This window comes from Chanodichthys erythropterus, chromosome 9, assembly GCF_024489055.1.
Source record: "Chanodichthys erythropterus isolate Z2021 chromosome 9, ASM2448905v1, whole genome shotgun sequence".
NCBI classification, from domain to species: Eukaryota; Metazoa; Chordata; class Actinopteri; order Cypriniformes; family Xenocyprididae; genus Chanodichthys; species Chanodichthys erythropterus.
In genome coordinates, this window is record NC_090229.1 from 11,229,350 (window position 1) to 11,249,730 (window position 20,381).

The window sequence follows — 20,381 nt, forward strand, 5'->3', positions numbered from 1 at the left end:
CCATAGAGACCAGATTTATGTTGTTATATTTTAGCAGCCTCTGACTACTACAGTTCTTCATCAAGAAATGTATATAAACAATTACATTTTTAATAAAGTAATTTATAAAATCTGACAACAACTGTTGGAAATAAGCAAAGGGCATTACACGCGGTTGAATAGGAATGAGAAAGGAGTGGGATGAATAATAATAGCGAGATTCTTTTGGAAAAATGTGATTTGTGTGCCATCTAGTGATCAATGTTTACATTGCAAAAATCTGCGCATAAATCCTAACGAACTTGAAGAAATTAATATCAGGAAAGGATCACTAAGAACAGAGTAAATTACTTTTTTGTGGCCCTTCTGAGTTTGAGTTGAAATTTTGTCAAAATTTTAAGTTCTTTGAAATTGCTATGGACAATACCTCATATTATTTCACATTATAGTATAATATAGTACAGCAAGATCTATAACAATAGATGTAATAGATAATAAAGTTCAAGAATTGGTGCAATATTGATTTTGATTACATTTCATGCGTCTACTGTAAAATGGTAGGACCTAAAAACCGGTTGCAGGACGCACTCGTGCCTATTATTGTGACGTACCGTTCACGGACCAACACTCAAAACAAGTCCGACTGCTTCGGATTACGGATAACGTACTGTAGTAGTCTGTTGTCTGCGCTGGTTTCATTATTAATTAATAATAATTAAAGCAGAAATACTGTTGATTACCCCTATAAGGCATCTTCATTTTCTTCAATGGCGTCCCGATCTCCGTCCTCCTCCCCAGACTCAGCGACGGGCTCCGGCACTGATCCAGCCCGGCCTGATACCGGAGAGCCGCTCGGTGGAGGATCCGACTCGGATTCAGATTTCGGATTAGGGAAATTTGATTGTGGTGCTGCGGATACCGCGCTTCGATTAGAAGGAGCAGATCTAGAGAATGAGTTTGAGGCGGCAGCGGACCGGGTCAGAGATCTCGTCCAGACAGCCAGTAGAGAGCAGCTGCTGTATCTGTACGCCAGGTTCAAACAGGTAAACACAGCGTACTTGTCTTTACCAGACCTGCAAACTTGTCACTTTTAGGTGACAGTCACCTTTTTCTTGGTCATTTGGGTCATTTATGTGAATCGCACCCCCCACCCCCCGCGACACTGTCACCTTTTTTACTCTGAGGAGTTTGCAGGTTTGCTTTACTTTTTACCGTGTCTGATAGTGTAAAATCATAATAAGTTTAAATGCAACACGATACGAAGAGTTTGTGATTTTATTGACTTTTTATTTACTTATATATTTTTAACATTGATGGCTAATACAAAGTTACCCCAAATTTTATGTAGTAAAATTAACTATTGGTGTAAATTATTGTTTCCATGCTAAGTTTTGTAAGGGAAATATAGCTCTGACAGATGAAGGAGTCTGTTAGTTGTAAAGTCTAAAACATTTGACATTGGGATCAGTTATTTGAGCATTTGACAGTAATTATTATTAAGTAAATATAATAATAATCTTATGTTTATTTGACAGGTCAAAGTTGGAAAGTGCAATACAACAAAACCTGGTTTCTTTGATTTCGAGGGTCAGAGAAAATGGTAAGACTCTTAACAAGTCATGCATTTCATGATAAACCTGATTTTGATTTGGGCTTATTTCATAGTTGACAGTGACATTTGATGTCATCAGAACTCCAGTCACTTCATTGGTACTATGAATATTGTTGGCTCTTATAACAAACTGCTTGTAATTTTCCTCAGCTGCGAGTATTAAAACCATCTGCTGAATGAATAAATCTAAATCCACTTTGTGTCCAATATTATGAGCTTTTTGGGAATAAAAGTAAAATTGAATCTTTAGAGTCTTTATAGTCCAACAGACTGCTTCCTGTTCACAGGTCGGCATGGAAACAGCTGGGGGACATGAGTGCGGAGCAGGCCATGCAGGAGTATGTGTCCTGTGTACATTCTCTGGATCCAGAAGGCAGTCAGAAGGTAAATATTAAACTTACAAGTTTTTTCTTTGGTCTTTTGCAGTAAAATCCTTTGATGTAATATGAATTGATATTCACAAGTTCCAGTCCACCCAGATACGTTATGGACAACAGATTTGCATAGTATTGTTTTAGAAAGATTGTCACTTGTCAACTTGGAGTTGGATTTGTTGCTCCCAAATAAAGCATGGTATTAATCAGTATTATATTATTTTATTTTTTCACGCAAATAAACTATACTTGTAAGTGTATCTGCCCTTTGGTTAAACTATAGGCGCTGTAATGTTACTGTGTTACTGAATTACTTGTCCAGAAGAGGGCAGTCTCTGATTGTGCAGATGTTGCGCATCCTTCTCACACAGGTAGTTGAAAAATAGCCCTTTGTTTTTTTGGAATTATGCTCAAAAGATATCAGGAACAGAGTTGCTAAATTTTTTTTTTCTATTGGAGCTGTAGATGTTTTATTCATGTTCATGATATAATTCCTCTGGAGTTATGCAGTGATGTTTAAACAGACGTTTATGCAGTTCTTTTGAGTGGTTCGTTCTGTCTGTCTGTCTGTCTGTCGTTCGATCCATTAATGGTTCTATCTATCTATCTATCTATCTATCTATCTATCTATCTATCTATCTATCTATCTATCTATCTATCTATCTGTCTGTCTGTCTGTCTGTCTGTCTGTCTGTCTGTCTGTCTGTCTGTCTGTCTGTCTGTCTGTCTGTCTGTGTCTGTCTGTCGTTCTATCCATTTATGGTTTTATATATATATATATAATCTGTCTGCCGTTCTATCTATCTATCTATCTATCTATCTATCTATCTATCTATCTATCTATCTATCTATCTATCTATCTATCTATCTATCTATCTATCTATCTATCTATCTATCTATCTATCTATCTATCTATCTAATCTTCCTGCTTTTTACCCATAATCCACAGGTCAGAGCAGATACATCCCCCTTCATTGATAGTAACACAATCTGACTGCCATCCAGACCAGCACAAAAGCACATAAACAAATTCCCCACCTTTCAGAATGAACTGATTGTGTTAGTGTGTTAAGAAGAGGGCAGGCAGCTCCATTACAAGATAGAGAGAGAGCCCAGGCAAGGGAGGAGAGACAATAGCTTGTTTCTGACCTCTTGTGCACTTCTGTTGTTACGTGCACCTGCTGTGGAGGAAGAAAAACATTTTTTTACGGTATTTTAATACAAGACTACTATTCAAACAGAAGTGCAGATGCTGCACTTTTCTGCACAAAACTGTAATATTTTGAAGGCATTTAATTAAAATTGCTGTATAATGGATCTGGTTGGCTGCACAAAGCAATTTTAATCTTTCCCTGATTGAGTTCCACCGGTGGTTGAATATCCAGAGTCTTTTGTGCTCTCTCTCCTGCTGTAGCCAAGTGCTGTGCTGTCTGGAAAAGGAAGAAAAGTGAATGTAACAATGTTAAAAATACAAAACCTGTCAAGTCTAGCAACATGTGCAACATACTGCCAGTCATATTTGAGGTTGATGGAGGCGTATTGTACCTTTCTCTTATAAACTAAACTGAGAGTGACTCCTGTGGGCTACTGTTGTGTTTGTCTTTTTATGTAGTTTCATGTCCTTTTTGTTCAGCAGGTGAAGGGTTTTCACTTCAGTTTTGTGGCTTTTCAGATGTTTAAGACCTTTAAATGTATCTCTAGGCTTCACTTGTGGGAATTGTGACAGTTTCCTGTTTCTTTTTTAGTCGTCGGAGCGAAGAGGAGGAGAGAAGCTAACTGGATTCGGTGGCCCAGCGGTTAGCTCTCTGTACCAGGAGGAAAAAATAAGGTAACAAGTCTTGCTTATGAATATGATGATTTTATTATAATTTTTTATTTGATCCAGTGATCATTTTTTGCATCAGTGATGCATGATTCATTTTCCTGCTCATGGAACTCACGGATACCAGACGCTCCGGTGCTTCTTCCCTTTAACGAGGGCTGAATTCACATGGTTTTACCTCTTAAATTAACAGTATTAGTATGCAAGCATAGGGGGTGAAGAGGCCTCAGGAAGCGGTAGAGTTTAATTACTTTTTTTACGATTATATCGATGATAGGAATGTAAAATGGATCCAGGCATGGATGGATGAAAGAAATATATGGAAGCATCAATGCAACAGGGGTTCATTCCCCAAGTTGACGTGTCCCGGGAGAACGTGAGTTGTTCATTGGGGACAGAAAAGCAAAGAGGCAATTAACATCCCATTCCCCCTCCTCTCCTCACATTTGTCGCTCGCTGAGCGTCCCATTTCGGGCGTGACCCAATCAGACTGCTTCGCTGCGTTCCAATTTCCGAGCTCTGTGATTGAGAGCCCTCCTGCATATTCAAACCTCTCGTTAGCATTTCATTAGAGAATCTTAATGGATTCTGCGTTGCCCGATTGCAAAACCAGATGACCTGTAACTCCAGGACCACCTGATTTCTTTTTCTTTTCTTTTTTTCGACTTTTTTTTGCTCAAACTCACTTAAAAACAACAGCCGATAAGCTGATCTGCCCAAGTTGCAGAATCCTGTGCTTCTGCAGGAGTCGTGAATGAGGAAGCTTTATTCACTGAATATTGCGTGATAGATGAGTTGTTCTGTGAGGAAGGCTCGTAGAGAGATGAATCGGTTTGATCTGATCTGATTGATGGGAGCAGAGGTGTCAGTTTCAGAATATCGGGCTATTTTGGAGGGCAGTGTGTATGTGTCAGCTCAGCTCATAACTGATTGATGACGTTAAAAGAATAGTCCACCCAAAAATGAAAATTCTGTCATCATTTACTCAGCCTAATGTCATTATAAACCTGTAGGACTTTCTTCTGTGGAACATAAAAGATGATATTTTGAAGAATGTTGGTAACCAAACAGTTTTGGTTCCCATTGACTTCCATTGTATGGACAAATACAATACTATACGATTCGCCTGTGTCTATTAAACCTTTGACAAAATCATACTGGAACATTCAAATAGAGCAGTTTTGAACCACACAGTAGTTATTTCTGTGTTACAAATATTCAGATTATCACAGAAGTACTGAGATAAACGTTTAAAGGTGCTAAAGAGGACGTTTTGTTTTATACATTTTTGCAATATTACTTGAATCTGTCTTTACTAACTGATAAAAGACTATTTATTAGGTGCACTGAAAGGAATAATATTAATATACATCATCTGTGCACGAGGTAGGGCCTTAAAAACATCAGCCAAACGTTTATGCGATCATCGCGTAAACGATTGGCCCTCTGGCTTGTCAATCACTGCTGTGACGTTCCTTGTGAGAGACGAGCGCGGCTGCGCGCTCCAGTAACTTTCCACACTCCACAGGCGCCGCATGCAAAGTTTTTGTCAGGAGACAGGAGTAACAACTGCAGATTATGAGTTACCTGCGGTGAGTCCGACATAATGAATCCACTAACACGACACAGCGAATGCTGGTGGTAAACACTCGTGTTCCAATACTCGTGCACAAGTTTTGGGAGGCGTTCCCTCGAAAGGAGGGGGGGTTGTTCATACACATGCGCTCATTTCAAAAACTCAGTAACAGTCTTTGGTTTCTCAGTCGACAAAAAGATTCTCTTTATCACCTTTAAATTTAGCATATAGACACTTATTTCAATGATAGCCATCAAACCATCTTTTGAAACTAATTTGGCATTTCAAATAACAGTTGTATCAATTACATCTTACGCCACTAGTGGCGACAAGTGACAAAACAAAAATGTATTTGTAATTGAATCATTCATTCAAAAGATTTGTTCAAAAACACTGATTCATCCAGTAATGAAACAAGTATTTATTAATGAGTCATTGAATTCATTCAAAACCATTAATTCATTCAAATTAATTAAATATTTTTCCAGCGATAAGAGTCCAGCAATTAATATTTTGTTAGAACCTCTAGTAAATTACATTGTGAAAATCATGATTCTCATTTTATCCAGAATCATGCAGCTCTACTTTTAAAGGAATAGTTCACCTAAAAATTAAAATTTTGTCATCATTTTCTCACCTTCAAGTAGTTCCAAACCTCTATAAAACCTGTATTTCTTTGTTCTGCTGAACACAAAGGAAGATATTTGGAAGAATATCTGTAACCAAACAGATCTTGTCCCCCCACTGACTACCATAGTATTTATTTTTTTTCTACTATGGTAGTCAAAGGGGGCGAGATCTGTTTGGTTGTTGACATTCTTCCAAATATCTTTTGTGTTCAGCAGAACAAAGAAATTCATACAGGTTTGGAACTACTTGAGGATGAGAAAATGATGACAGTTTTAATTTTTGGGTGAACTATTCCTTTAAGATTCAACTATATAATCTGTGTGTAAAAACATGGACATAGGGCTTTTGTTTGGTCTCTCACTAGTCAGAAAACGTTGATCAAGCGTTGTGGAATGACAGAGTAGCCAGTGACCTTCCCAGCATGCTCAGCGGCATCGCTGATGCCATGTCGTTTATCAGTGAGCCATTAATCAGGTGTAAGCGTGGGCTTGTGTGCGTGTGTGTTCTCGGGCTTTAGGAGCACAGGCCAGCATCAGTCTGACGAATGAGCAGTTTTATTGATTAGTTGCCCCGGGAGACGGATGATGCCCACATGGCACAGACACACTGGGTCACGGTAAGACCACAAACATTCACATATTCATCCTTATTTACTATGAGGCCTGGTTTAGTGCACGCATATATCGGCATAAGCCATTTTCCATGAATACAGTAGTCATTGGTGTCCCATTACACTCTTTTTTTTAAAGCACAGATTTGTTAATGAATTTGTTGTGAGAATTATTTGATATGTTAGACAAACTATTATATTACGTCAATGTAAGAGAGCAAGAAACTTAGCTAATTTTAAACACAAAAAGTTGTTGCTTTGGGCCTGTCACAAAAGGTTGTGACCTTCATGAATACAATAAATAAAATGATATGATTATGGTTATGTCATAATTGTGACAATCTAATATCAAATTCTTGTGTTACAAACTTAATTAGCTTAATTTACAGCCATTTTTCTCATTCTGACTTATTTTCCCATAATTTTTTATTTTTAAATTTTATAAACTGCGTATTTAACTTTAGTTTTAAAAATGACAATATGTAGACTAAATTTACAACACTTATCCATTCTAACATAGTAATTGTTTTATTTTTATTTTTTTTTATTTAATAAAATTTTGCATATTTAACTTTAATTTAAAAAATGACAAAATATAGGATAAATGTACAACACTTTTACCCATTCTAACAGTAATTTTAATTTAATATATTTTTTTTTTTATTTAATAAATTTTGCATATTTAACTTTATTTTAAAAAAGAAAAAATGTAGGATAAATTTACAACCCTCTTTTTGAGACAGTAGTTTTTATTTCCCATTTATATTTATTTTTTAATTTAATCAATTTTGCATATGTAACTTGAATTTTAAAAATGACAAAATGTAGAATACATTTACAACACTTTTATCCATTCTAACAGTAATTGTTTTATTTAATATATATATTTTTAATTTAATAAATTTTACATATTTAACTTTATTTCAAAAAGAAGAATAAATTACAACGCTCTTTTCCATTGTGACAGTAGATTGTTTTTATTTCCCATTTATATTTATTTTTCAATTTTGCATATATAACTTGAATTTTGAAAATAACATTCAAGAATTTCAAGCCCTTTTTGCACCTTATTTGTGGAAACCACTATAAATGTTTTTGTCCTTCTGTAAGTAATTTATTGTATTGTATGTAGATGTATTTTGTTCTGAATATGAGAATTGATCTTTTGGAGGCATACAAAATTTAAGGTGCTCTCAAAAAATGCCAGGCATAACATGCAAGTTTTGCACAAAATTAATGCATTTTCTCTGTTGGTCTCAGACTTTCCCCCCCACTGTGTATATATATATATATTTAATATTTATATTATGTGTCAGTCTGTTGATTCTATAGAATTGAAATACTCTTGACTGCACTTATTCGCTCTCTGAAATCAGTTCATTTAAAGTTGGCCAATCTGTCTGTTTCCTGTATCTCTCAGGCACGGAGGTCCCGTCCGCTGCTAGTCTCATCTGCCCTGCCCCTGTAATGAGAGTGAGGGGCGGCCACACAATAGGGCTCCAAATGCAATTAATCTGCCATCCTGCATGGGCAAGAGGGGCAGGGGTAAATCTCTTAATGAGATTTCTCCAACCAACTGTACCTCATCCCCTATAACCCTTTTCTTTCTCTCTCGATCTCTTGCTCTGCCCTGCCTGGTTCGGCCCAAATGCCACAAGGTGATTAGAGAGGAAAATAATTAAAACTGCTGTGGTGAGCGCCAGACTCCTGAGAATGCGCCACAGAGGTGGATGAGCTTGTGACCATGAGATGCCTGCCAGTAACTTGATTTTAGCGGCAGGCTGCACCTGTGCGCATTAGTTTGACAACCTTGACCCTTGTTATGTAACATTAAATACAGACTATTGGTTTCTTATTTCCTTACAATGATGTAATGCTATTTCAGATGTTCTTTAATTGATTTCTATGACATTTCGTAAAAGGTTTGATGTCTGCATTGCTTTGCATTTTTTCAGGGTATTTTCTCTTTTGTTGTGTTTGACTTCAGGGAAGAGGACAAAAATATTTTCGACTACTGTCGAGAGAACAATATTGAACACATCAGCAAGGCTATCAGCTCCAAGAAAGTGGACGTGAACACAAGGGACGAAGAGGTTGGCTTTTAAAATAAAATTTATAAATGTAAAAAATTTTTTTTTTTTTTATAAATTCTTTGATACCTTTTTAATATGATAAAAAATAAACATTTAACAGCATATTAGAATGATTTCTGAAGGACCAAATTCAGCTTCACCATCACACATAAATTAAACTTTAGAATGTATTCAAACAGACAAATTGCAATAATATTTCACAATGTTACTGTTTTTACTGTATTTTTGATTAAATAAATTAAGCCTTGGTGAGTATCAAAGGCTTCTTTCAAAAACATTTAAAAAATCCCAAACTTTTGACACTAGTATTTTTATATATATATATATATATATATATATATATATATATATATATATATATATATATATATATATATATATATATATATATATATATAATATATATATATTACTATTTTATATATTTATTATTATTTTATGTAATATTGATTTATTTACACAAGTAAATTGGATATTCCCTGGTCAGTGTGTAGGTATCTGTGAACATTGTGTAGGGACCTTGTGAATCAGAGCCCAGCTTCTGTTTTTCACCCTACTTCTCTCTCTCTCTATCCATGTAAAGAGATCAGTCCTCTATGTTTCCCACACGGCTAAAACTCCAAAGGTCACTGGATGCACCATCCATCCTCTCATCCCATTTTTATTCATATATCACCATGGCCAACTGGCCCGTTTCATTTCTTTCAGCACTCCAATTCTGAAAGTGGGGAACCAGTTGGCTCACCATCAGGTCGGCCAGATGGCAGCCTTTGTCAATCCACCATTGTTCTTCTCACTTGTGCAGTTCAACAGATTAACCTATAGAGGGCACTAGTGAATTTAAATCTGGTGTGCAGACTTTCAAGCCAAACCACACTGATCTGATTTACATGGGGATGTGAATTAGAGAAGAAAACATTGGTGGAATATTTTTAAATTGTAATATTTATTATAATCAATACACTTTTTTTTGTTGGATCTGTGGCACAGCAGTCAAAAATATTAAGCTGTAATGTGAAGGTGTGTGTTTTATTTATATATATATATATATATATATATATATATATATATATATATATATATATATATATATATATATATATATATATATATATAATATACTTTTTATGTTACTAATATGTTATTATAATTGGAAACGATTAGATTTTTCGGTGGTCTTCCACCAATACTGCATTACATGTTCAAGGTCACACCTGTGAGGAACAAGACCTGAAGCCTTAAACACACACAGCGTGGCTCGAACTCACTGCAGCATTAAGATGTGACGTATGCGGTACGCACTCTGCTCTGAACATAATGCCATTTGATGTTTTCAGCGGAGGCTGTTGCCAGTGGTTTAATTTGGGCTGAGATGAGCTTCATGGCTGCCATTTGACCTCCTACAAGTCAGCCCGTCTCTGCAGGGGTCAAATACATTACCCTTAATGTGCACGTGCAACTGAGTGCAGGGCAGTGGGGAAATAATCTCAGCGATGATGAGGACAATAGATCAGAATAAACTAGGAAACTTGGAGTTATTCAGGTGGGATGATAGTGGGTGGTGAGTAGAGGGGTGCTGGGACCTGGGGGAGTACCGTACGGTTTACACTTCACTGCTGGAGAAACGCTAGAATGGACTGCACAGCCATGAACGCGCACACTGAAGGCGGATGTGAATTTTTCAGTTTATCCGTGTTTTTTCAATCTGAGAAATGCACTGACTGATTATGCTGTAGTTCCACATGACTCTAAAATCTGAAAAACTGCTTTGCATTGAAAGTTTTTTATATTGTTTACATATTTTTGGGCCTTCACTTATAATAATAATAATAATAACAATGTTATTTATAAATGTAGGCTTACATAGAAAATAATGTATTGGATATGTACAGTGGGGTCCAAACATTAAAATTTTATTTTATATTATATTATATTATATTATATTATATTATATTATATTATATTATATTATATTATATTATATTATATTATATTATATTATATTATATTATATTATATTATATTATTATATTATACATTGATTATCTTAAACTCATTTGTAGAAAAGATTAGATTTGTTTATTTTCAATGTGGTTGAAGGTGCCCTAGATTCAAAAAATGAATTTATCTCGGCATAATTAAATAACAAGAATTCAGTACATGGAAATGACATATAGTGCGTCTCAAACTCCATTGTTTCCTCCTTCTTATATAAATCTCATTTGTTTAAAAGACCTCCGAAGAACAGGCGAATCTCAACATAACACCGACTGTTACGTAACAGTCAGGGTGTACGCCCCCAATATTTGCAAATGCCAACCCATGTTCCCAACATTATGAAAGGCATTAGACAACAAGGGCAGAACGTCTGGATCTGTGCACAGCTGAATCAACAGACTAGGTAAGCAAGCAAGGACAATAGCAAAAAATGGCAGATGGAGCAATAATAACTGAAATGATCCATGATTACATGATATTTTTAGTGATATTTGTAAATTGTCTTTCTAAATGTTTCGTTAGCATGTTGCTAATGTACTGTTAAATGTGGTTAAAGTTACCATCGCTTCTTACTGTATTCACGGAGACAAGAGAGCTGTCGCTATTTTCATTTTTAAACACTTGCAGTCTGTATAATTCATAAACACAACTTCATTCTTTATAAATCTCTCCAACAGTGTAGCATTAGCCGTTAGCCACGGAGCACTATCAAACTCATTCAGAATCAATGTAAACATCAAAATAAACACTGTACTTCCGCGATTAGACATGCTGCATGACAAACACTTTGTAAAGATCCATTTTGAGGGTTATATTAGCTGTTTGAACTTTTTATGTTGTTTAAGGCAAGCGCAAGCTCTTGGGCGTGGAGCACCAGATTTAAAGGGCCACACACCCTGAATCGGTTAATTTCTCATTATGCCACAAAATAGGCAGTTAAAAAAATGAATTAAAAAAAATCTATGGGGTATTTTGAGCTGAAACTTCACAGACACATTCAGGGGACAGCTTAGACTTATATTACATCTTTTAAAAAAAACGTTCTAGGGCACCTTTAATGGAATAATTTTTAACACATGCATTTATATCTGAAACTATAAACATCGCGAAGAGCTTTTCCTAATCATTAGTGTCAATTTAAATGTTTTTTCTAGGGATGCACCGATATGAAACTTTTGGCCGATAACTGATTATTCCTTATATTTGAAATCCGATAACTGATATATTGCCCGATAAATTTAAATCCAAATTTTTATATCATTTTTGAGAGCCTGATTACAAAGACAAAGGTTTCACTATTAAAAGCAAGCACACAATTATAATGTTCTCATTATAATTTTATGTAGCCTATAGCCTATATTAGTGACTCCAATCATATTTCAAGCAATTCAAAACCAACATGGCGAAGAATGCGCATCTGAAGTATTTATCAGCTTTAATATATCAGCCAACTTTTCTTATTGGGCTGATAATGACAACATTATAACAAAACAAAAATGACAAAAATGAACATATATTGGCCTATACCGATATATCATGCATCTCTATTTTTTTCTGCTGCTTTGTTATGACTTGCATGGTGTTTCATGTTTTTTCTTTCTTATTGTAATGGTGATGTCTTAAATGACCCCGTGTGTCTACACACGCCTCCAACAGGCACGAGCCCCTCCGCCTGAACAAAAGAGGGCTGGACTCATTTGTGCAAATGTCCCAAGAATTTCTTGCTTTCCTTTTCTCTCTCTGTTTGTGCTGGAGCAGCCCCATCAATTACAGGCAATTGAGCCGGCAGCTCTCCACCCTCTCTGGCAAGGACATTGTAAAGCAAGTGGTTTCCTATTCATCTGCACTGAGCCCTGTTCAATGCACCGCCCCGCAGTAGAGTCCATGCCTGTCACACTTAATCCAGAGCTCTCACACGGGACAGGAAGGTGTAATCAGTGGGATTTCTAGACCTTTACTGTTTCTAGAGCTCTTTAACTTAGTTGGATGGAAATTGATGAAGATGATGAAGGTTTTTACGCATGTTAGCTATGTTTGCTGAGACTGTGACTGCAAGGATGATTTTAGCACTTTCTCTATTCACATCTTGTCAGAATGCTCTTAATCACTGCATTAATTAATCAAATTCATATATATATATATTATTCTACATATACTCTATCATTCAAGAAATATCTTATGAACACCAAGGCTGCATTTATTCAATCAAAAAAACAGTAAAAATTAACTGCTTTTTGAATATATTTTAAAATGTAATTTATTTCTGTGATGGCAAAACTGAATTTTCAGCATCATTACTCCGGTCTTCATTGTCACATGATCCTTCAAAAATCAATATTCTGATTTGCTTCTCAAGAAACATTTCTCATTATTATCAATGTTGAAAACAGTAGTACTTATTATTATTTTTGTGGAATTTCTTTCTTTCTTTTTTTTGATGAATAGAAAGTTCAAAAGAACAATTTATTTCAGTCTTTTGATACATTATAAATGTCTTTACTGTGACTTTTGTTCAATTTAATGTGTCCTTGCTGAATAAAAGTATTAATTTCTTTAAAAAAAATTTTTTTACCTGACCTCATACTGGCCTAATTTTTATTATAATCATGTCTTTATAACTCACAATATTACTTTTTAGCTTTTTCATGCCAACATCAAAGTTTGTTTATGAACTTTAGGTTCTAGTTTTTATTATAATCATGTCTTTATAACTCATAATATGACTCTCTTTTTAATTTTTTTTATGCCATTGCAACTTTTCTTAATTTAAACTTTCTCTCACCAATTAACTTTTTGTTTTTAATTTTTTATATGATTCAGAAACAGGATTCCATTAAAAAGCACATCATAATTGTACAGCTATAACAAAATTACATATGAAATGGTAAAACATGTAGCAGTAACCGTTGAAACCACTACAATTTTGGATGTTTTTGTCTCTTGTAATTACGTGTTTGACAAAGACATGGTTGATAACTTTCAATTAAGGTAGATCAGATATTATGTGAAATTTTCCAATCCCTTTAAACAAAGTACTGCAGCGTTACCAGTAATGTATCAGATGGTAATATGATGGTACTCTGATATTTACTGTGGTACTGAATGATTACCATATTCATATACATGGTGCTTCAAAAAATAGAATGTCTAGAGGCTATGGTATTATCATGGTACCATTATAATAGTACCATGGTACTTTTTTATGTAAGTCAAGCACTGTGGATCCAGAGAATTGTTTGTCTTGGGAGGAGAGTAGGAGAAAAGAAAAATGTTTGGGTATATCTCTGATGAAAATTTGACAAACAGTCCAAGGGACACCCTCCTCTCCAAAAAAAGAAAGAAATCCTTGTGGTGTAAGGCTTCAGACTCCCTCATAAATATCAATTTTAACATGCAGCAGTGGAGATCAATATAATTTCAGCCATGGAATACGACTTAAGGAGTTGGCTTTATCTAATTGGCCTTCACTGAAAAATGAACTCTGCAGCCTTGATAGGCACAAGCGGCTTCAGGCCTGGGGGGCGGCGCTGGTGATCAAGGGTCTGCTCTCTTTTTGTCCCCAGAACCACATCAATCACAGCTAAAGAGTCTCCCGTCCCACTGCAATTTGTTTCTGGAGCGCCCAGGATCTTTCCCTCCCACAATGCCCTTCTCTCTCGCTTGCACGGTGGCCAGAGAAGAACTCATCCTGTCAGCACGTCGTTAAATAGTTGGGTCTAAAGGCTCTGAGTTATAAATTGTTGTGCATAATTTATTTTTTCTGGAGGAGAGAAATCTATTGTGAAGTTAACTTTATAGAGGTCCGCATAACAACAGGGAATAAATGAATGTGTTAGGGGTGAAGAGGGATTCATCCGTCTGAAGGAGTCGACCCACAGGGTTGTGTGGTCTGTAGACATGTCTATGGTTTGGGGTTGCAGAGGTCCTTTGCAAATACGGGCTGTTATTGAATATTCTACACGCCTCTTGGCTTGTGCTCATTTTTATGCTCCGTATCAAAGCCAGAAAGAGAGTTTATTAAATAATTGTATCTAAATCACAGTAAGGAATTGAATTATGGGATCGAACTCCATAGATTGACTAAAAGACATATTGTGCGTTGTCTGAAGCAAAACCGAACCAAATAATTGAAACTGTCTGCACAGAGATTTTGCCATGAGTTTTTTTCTCTTTTATCGTAATAAATTTTTTTTGTGTTTCAGGGCCGAGCTCTACTGCACTGGGCGTGTGACAGGGGCCACAAAGACCTGGTTTCTCTACTCTTGCAGAATAACGCTGATATCAATAGCCAGGTGAGTCTGTAAACACACATAAAGACATTCTGGCTGATAACGACGACTAGATCATTGAGTTATAGCTGAAAATATAGCCAATAGGTATTTTTCTATCAACAAACAGACTGACAAATGCGATTGCAGTGACCTGTAGACACGTGGGTTTATGTTTAATGATGTGGAAAAAACCTTTTGAGATTAATTTAATTAAATTCATGCAATTAATTTCTTTAACATTGTTAATAGTCCTAATATTGACCAGTACTGGAGCCAATATGATAACCAGTATGTTTTCTTTATTAATTGTGCATGCTCATTTCCTATATTGTTACATTTAGATTACTTTTGCTGTCATCTAAATATCCCTTTAAAGGGTTAGTTCATCCAAAAATGAAATTCCTGTCATGTATTACTCACCCTCATGTCGTTCCACACACGGAAGACCTTTGTTCATCTTCGGAACACAATTGAAGGTATTTTTGATGAAATCCGAGAGTTTTTTTTTTTAAATCCCCTATAGACCACAACTTTCAAGGTCCAGAAAGGTACTAAAGATACGCACTAAATAGTCACGTTGACTATTTTAACGATGTCTTTAGTATCTTTCTGGACCTTGAAAGCCGTGGTTAAAATGCTGTCTATGGGGGAATAAAAAAACCTCTTCGATTTCATCAAAAAATATCTTAATTTGTGTTCCGAAGATGAACAAAGGTCTTACGGGTGTGGAACAACATGAGGGTGAGTAATTAATGACAGGAATTTCATTTTTGGGTGAACTAACCCTTTAAAGTTAATCTTAAAAAAACACTAATAATTTGATAACACTGTTAAATGTAATCTTTACCAAATCTCAGAATTAATATACATTTTTCATATTGTACATTATAATGTTGTATACATAATTCACTTGTAGTATTTAAAATGAAAAAATTAAAAAATTTACATTTAGCCATTTAGCAGATGACTTACAAATGAGAATAGTAGAATCAATCGAATCAACATGAGAACAACAGTATGTAAGTGTTGAGTGAAGTCACAGTTATGACAGTAAAGTGCTCATAGCAAGGAATTTATTTTTTCTTTTAAATCACAATACACAAATAGATGGAAGGAAAATAGAAATCAAGGTAAGTGCTACTACTACTGGGTCAAGTGCTGGCGAAAAACATACGTCTTTAGCATTTTTTTGAAAATGGCTAAAGATTCAGCTGCTCGAATAGGGCGTGGCAGGTCATTCCACCAGCCAGGAACAGACCCGGAGAAGGTCTGTGAGAGCGATTTTGTGCCCCTTTGTGATGGCACCACAAGGCGCCGTTCACTTGCAGAACGCAAGTTTCTGGAGGGCGCATAAGTCTGAAGTAGTGCTGGAGGGCGCATGGAGGGCGCATAAGTGAAGTAGTACTGAAGTAATTTTAAGCATTTAATATTTTAGTTTTTGGTGGGTGTTTTTAGACCAATTAGTATACTTTTTTTTTGACTTTATTAAGATGAGTGAAGTGGGGGAAAGAGGGGGATGGAATCGGGAAAGGTCCATGAGACAGGACTCGGGTCCCCGACTCAAACATGTTGGAGTGCTGCCCACGATGCAATAGGCTCCGACAGTGTATAATTTTAATTAAGTCCATTATCGGTCGGTTGTATATCATCAACATGAAAATAATTATATGCTTATCAGCCAGAATTTTAATATAGTTGCATCACTAGTGTATCCCTACACACAAGTGAGTTACTACTGGTATTATTTGTTGTTTCTTTTAGTCAGTACACTCGTTTGAAGTAAGAATATATAAAGTTGATTTATCAGCTGAATACTGTGGACTTGTGTATTTTGTATAGAAGTATATATTTTACTTTTCGATCCCAGAGCTGACAGACCTTCATCCTCACTAATCTGAGAGAACAGTGAACTGGGAAGTCCTACTGCCATCCCTGAGCTTAGCAGTGACTGTATTTTAATCATTTAGGGATATCGTATCAGCGTATTTCAATGGGTGTTAAGCAACACACTGTAAGCAGGTAGCTGCTTTTAAAAAAAAAAACAAAAAAAAAAACACTACAGGTCATAATGGCAGATTTGGCTTTGTCTTAAGCTGGCTGAATACTGCATTGGGAAATTAATACGGTGAAGTACAGTTATGCGGTCACTGGCTTGATCTGATTCTCGCTAAGAAGAATCAATTGGAAGTAATCAGCCAAATTGTTTGCATTATACAACCCATATAATCAGAGCATTTGCAAATGACTCTTTTTTTTTTTTTTTTTGGTGGCAGTGGACCTTTATTGTGTGAGCAGAGAGCAAATGCTTGGCCTAGACGACAATCAATGCTCTTCTATTGTTGTATTTTAACAGGTACACTAATGTGAGATCCCCACTAGAGCTACAATAGAGAACATAACGTCATATTATATGAAACAGACATTTTATCACCGGCTCATATAAAGTTGTTGTGTGCATTATAACACATAATAACTTTTTTTTTTTTATTGATTAATCAGTTACCATATTCTGTGTCATTATGCACACCAAAACTTTATATAATTATATATGCTATACAGAGCCATTGATAAATATATTTGGATCATAGGTGGTCCCCTTACATGAATACAGCCATGTAGAATCTACAGATGTCCTTCAAAGTTCTGTGCTGGGTTACTGCACTGACCAGGAGAAGGTGAATATTGCTGGACGACAGCAGGAGAATTATTGAGGGCAGATTTATTAAGTAGCGTTCAGGTGGCATGAGAGAAAATATGGCCGTGTTAAATCATGCTACTGCTCCTGCCAAAATTATTATCCTATGTTAATACTTTCAGGAAGTGTGATTTGATAGCAATATAAAACTTAGTAGCCACTCATTAGGCTCAAGTGTGAGCCATGACTGTGTTTGAAAAGCACACGACGAAACCACAAATAGCTCAGTTTAGACGTATTTTCATATTTTTAATTTTTTTTCAGGTAGTTTTCCTTGTGTATACCGAGTGACTTTGATTAAATAAAATCTAAGACTAATGTTAACACATTATCTATGAAAAATATTACAATAGACCTTCAGTGACCATTCAATGGGTGAACCACAAACTGTAAAAACAGTGAGGTCGGTGTTCACGCATCTGTCCTGTGATCCGATTTCAGCTTAGTGTTAAATAAAGATAAAAGTGGTTTATATTTTTAATTTGTTGATTGAAAAGAGGGGAGGGAAAAAATGCTATTATGTTTTCAATGAAAATTGTATTGAAATTAATCAGCTGATGGACGCAGTGGTCGTGGAGTGTGGTAGTTTGAATATCGTGGTGTTTCGGTGTAATCCTGGATCAAGTGAACCACAATAGGAGCAAAACGTCCCCTTGTTCTCTCAGATTAGCTCATATGCCACCTGTCAACAGCCACCTGGACAACATCACAGCAACAACATATATTTAGTTCTCTCTGCATGATTGAACAGAACTGGGACACATGGGAGAGTTTGGGGGGACTCGTTTTTCCCGCTCATTGAATGTAGTTCATGTGTGGTACAGTCGGATATATACTAGTAAATCATGCATCTGTTGTTTTCAATTGCACTACAGAGGAAGTAGAACACAGTCAACTATGAAACCCACATATGAGTGGCATCGAAATATTCCCATTATAATCAAAGCTGTGAAAGCATCTGATGTATTTTCGCCACAACATGCCTAGTGGATATTTTTGCATTTTTGGCTCTCTGGCCTAATTTATTTAATTTATTATTTTTAACCATATACAGTACCATTCGATTTTTAATTTTATAAAAAGAAGTCTCTTATGCTCACCAAGGCTGCATTTATTTGATCAAAAATACAGTAAAATGTAATTTATTCCTTTCAGAAATCATTCTAATATACTGATTTTAGGATTCTTTTAATAGAAAGTTAAAAAAAAACAGCATTTATGTAACTTTTGATCAATTTAATGCACTCTTGCTTAATAAAATTTATTTCTTACAAAAAACTTGGTAACACTATATTTTGATGGTTCACTTTAGACATTCTACTAACTATAATTGACTTTGCAACCACATATCAACTAACTTTCATTAGAGTATTAGTAAACTGTCTGCTTAATATCTGCTTGCATTTTATTTTGATTACATTGTACAGACTATAGTAACTTTTAGTATACTAGAGTCTACTAATACTCTAATGGGAGTTAGTTGACATGTAGTTGCAAAGTAAGTTATAGTTATAGAATGTCTAAAATGGACCATCCAAATGAAGTGTAACCAACATTTAAATGGTAGTATATATTCCACACATATTACTAGGGTACAAGATTTTTAAAAAATTATATTCTAAAGTAATCTATGAAAAGTTAATTTTTTTTAAGCACTAACAGTTAGTGCTCACAGCTGACTGGTAAGTGCACATTCAGAGGTGACATGCAGCTTTGATGTTTCTAGTATAGACATCTTCACGCCGTTAAGCCTGGATGAAGGATTCAGTTTTCTGTTAATGCCAAACAGAACACAAACACAATTTATTAGAGATTTGATTCTAGGTGCTGGTCAAGCTTAACCCATTATTGCAATCATGCACCTAGCTGTATCTTCAGTCTAAAAATGGATGTATACAAACACACAGTTCTGTTTTTATACATTCTTTATACATTTTTTGGGGGCTTTTGGAGTAAATTGCATGTTAAACAATCTAACAAACAGTTTCAGTGGCATGATCAGAAATTAGAGCATGCCACATGGAACTTAATGAGCTTAGCACCACAAAGCATGTTTTGAGTCTCAAAGGCCTGACTAATGAGCGCCTCTCTCAAACAAAGCAGGCAAGCCATAACACTATTGGTGAACCTTCTAATCATTTTGAGGACTGTATATTTATGCATTGCTTGGAAGGCAGCATTATAGTGATATTCTCTGAGGATTCAGGTTAAGTATAAAATAATAAATATAAAAACAACATAAAAATTTTACATTTAATTTAGTGTGAATCGCTTAACATTGTTTTGCAGATCATTTCAGCCTTTGACATACAGCTCTGTAAAATGGCACTTTTAGTATGCTATCCATTTTTTTATAGTAAACTTTATCCACAAGTTTCCTACGCCCCATGAGGCCTTGCGTCAAAAGTGCAAGTGTCTTCCGGTTTGAAGTAAACAAGCTGGACGTGACACTCATTCATTCAACAGTTGACAGTCATTCAAGGTTTAGCGATCCAAATTTGCGAATGTTTGAATTTTACTTAAAGATTTAAGATTCCAGCATCAATATTTGAACAATGTTTTACAATAAAAAAAAAAAGTTACAGTAACAATAATTTATTAATTTATGTCAGGAGTGCAGATCAATCATGCTAATTCTAACTGATATTTATATTGACATAAAAAGAAAACGCATAGGCTACTCTAAATTATGCAATGATTTCAATCTGAGGACGTTTGCGC

The 20,381-nt window shown here is 35.5% G+C and overlaps 1 protein-coding gene across 1 annotated transcript in view; it reads left to right on the top strand.

The window, feature by feature from the left end:
• Positions 1 to 596: 596 nt before the first annotated feature.
• acbd6 (acyl-CoA binding domain containing 6) overlaps positions 597 to 20,381 on the top strand; it is a 42,040-nt gene continuing 22,255 nt past the window's right edge. The window contains exons 1-6 of the mRNA XM_067393570.1: positions 597 to 1,022; positions 1,515 to 1,579; positions 1,879 to 1,975; positions 3,711 to 3,793; positions 8,591 to 8,696; positions 14,897 to 14,986. Coding sequence (XP_067249671.1) covers positions 747 to 1,022; positions 1,515 to 1,579; positions 1,879 to 1,975; positions 3,711 to 3,793; positions 8,591 to 8,696; positions 14,897 to 14,986 — 717 coding nt within the window. The 5' untranslated portion in view covers positions 597 to 746. The remainder of the gene's footprint in view (positions 1,023 to 1,514; positions 1,580 to 1,878; positions 1,976 to 3,710; positions 3,794 to 8,590; positions 8,697 to 14,896; positions 14,987 to 20,381) is intronic.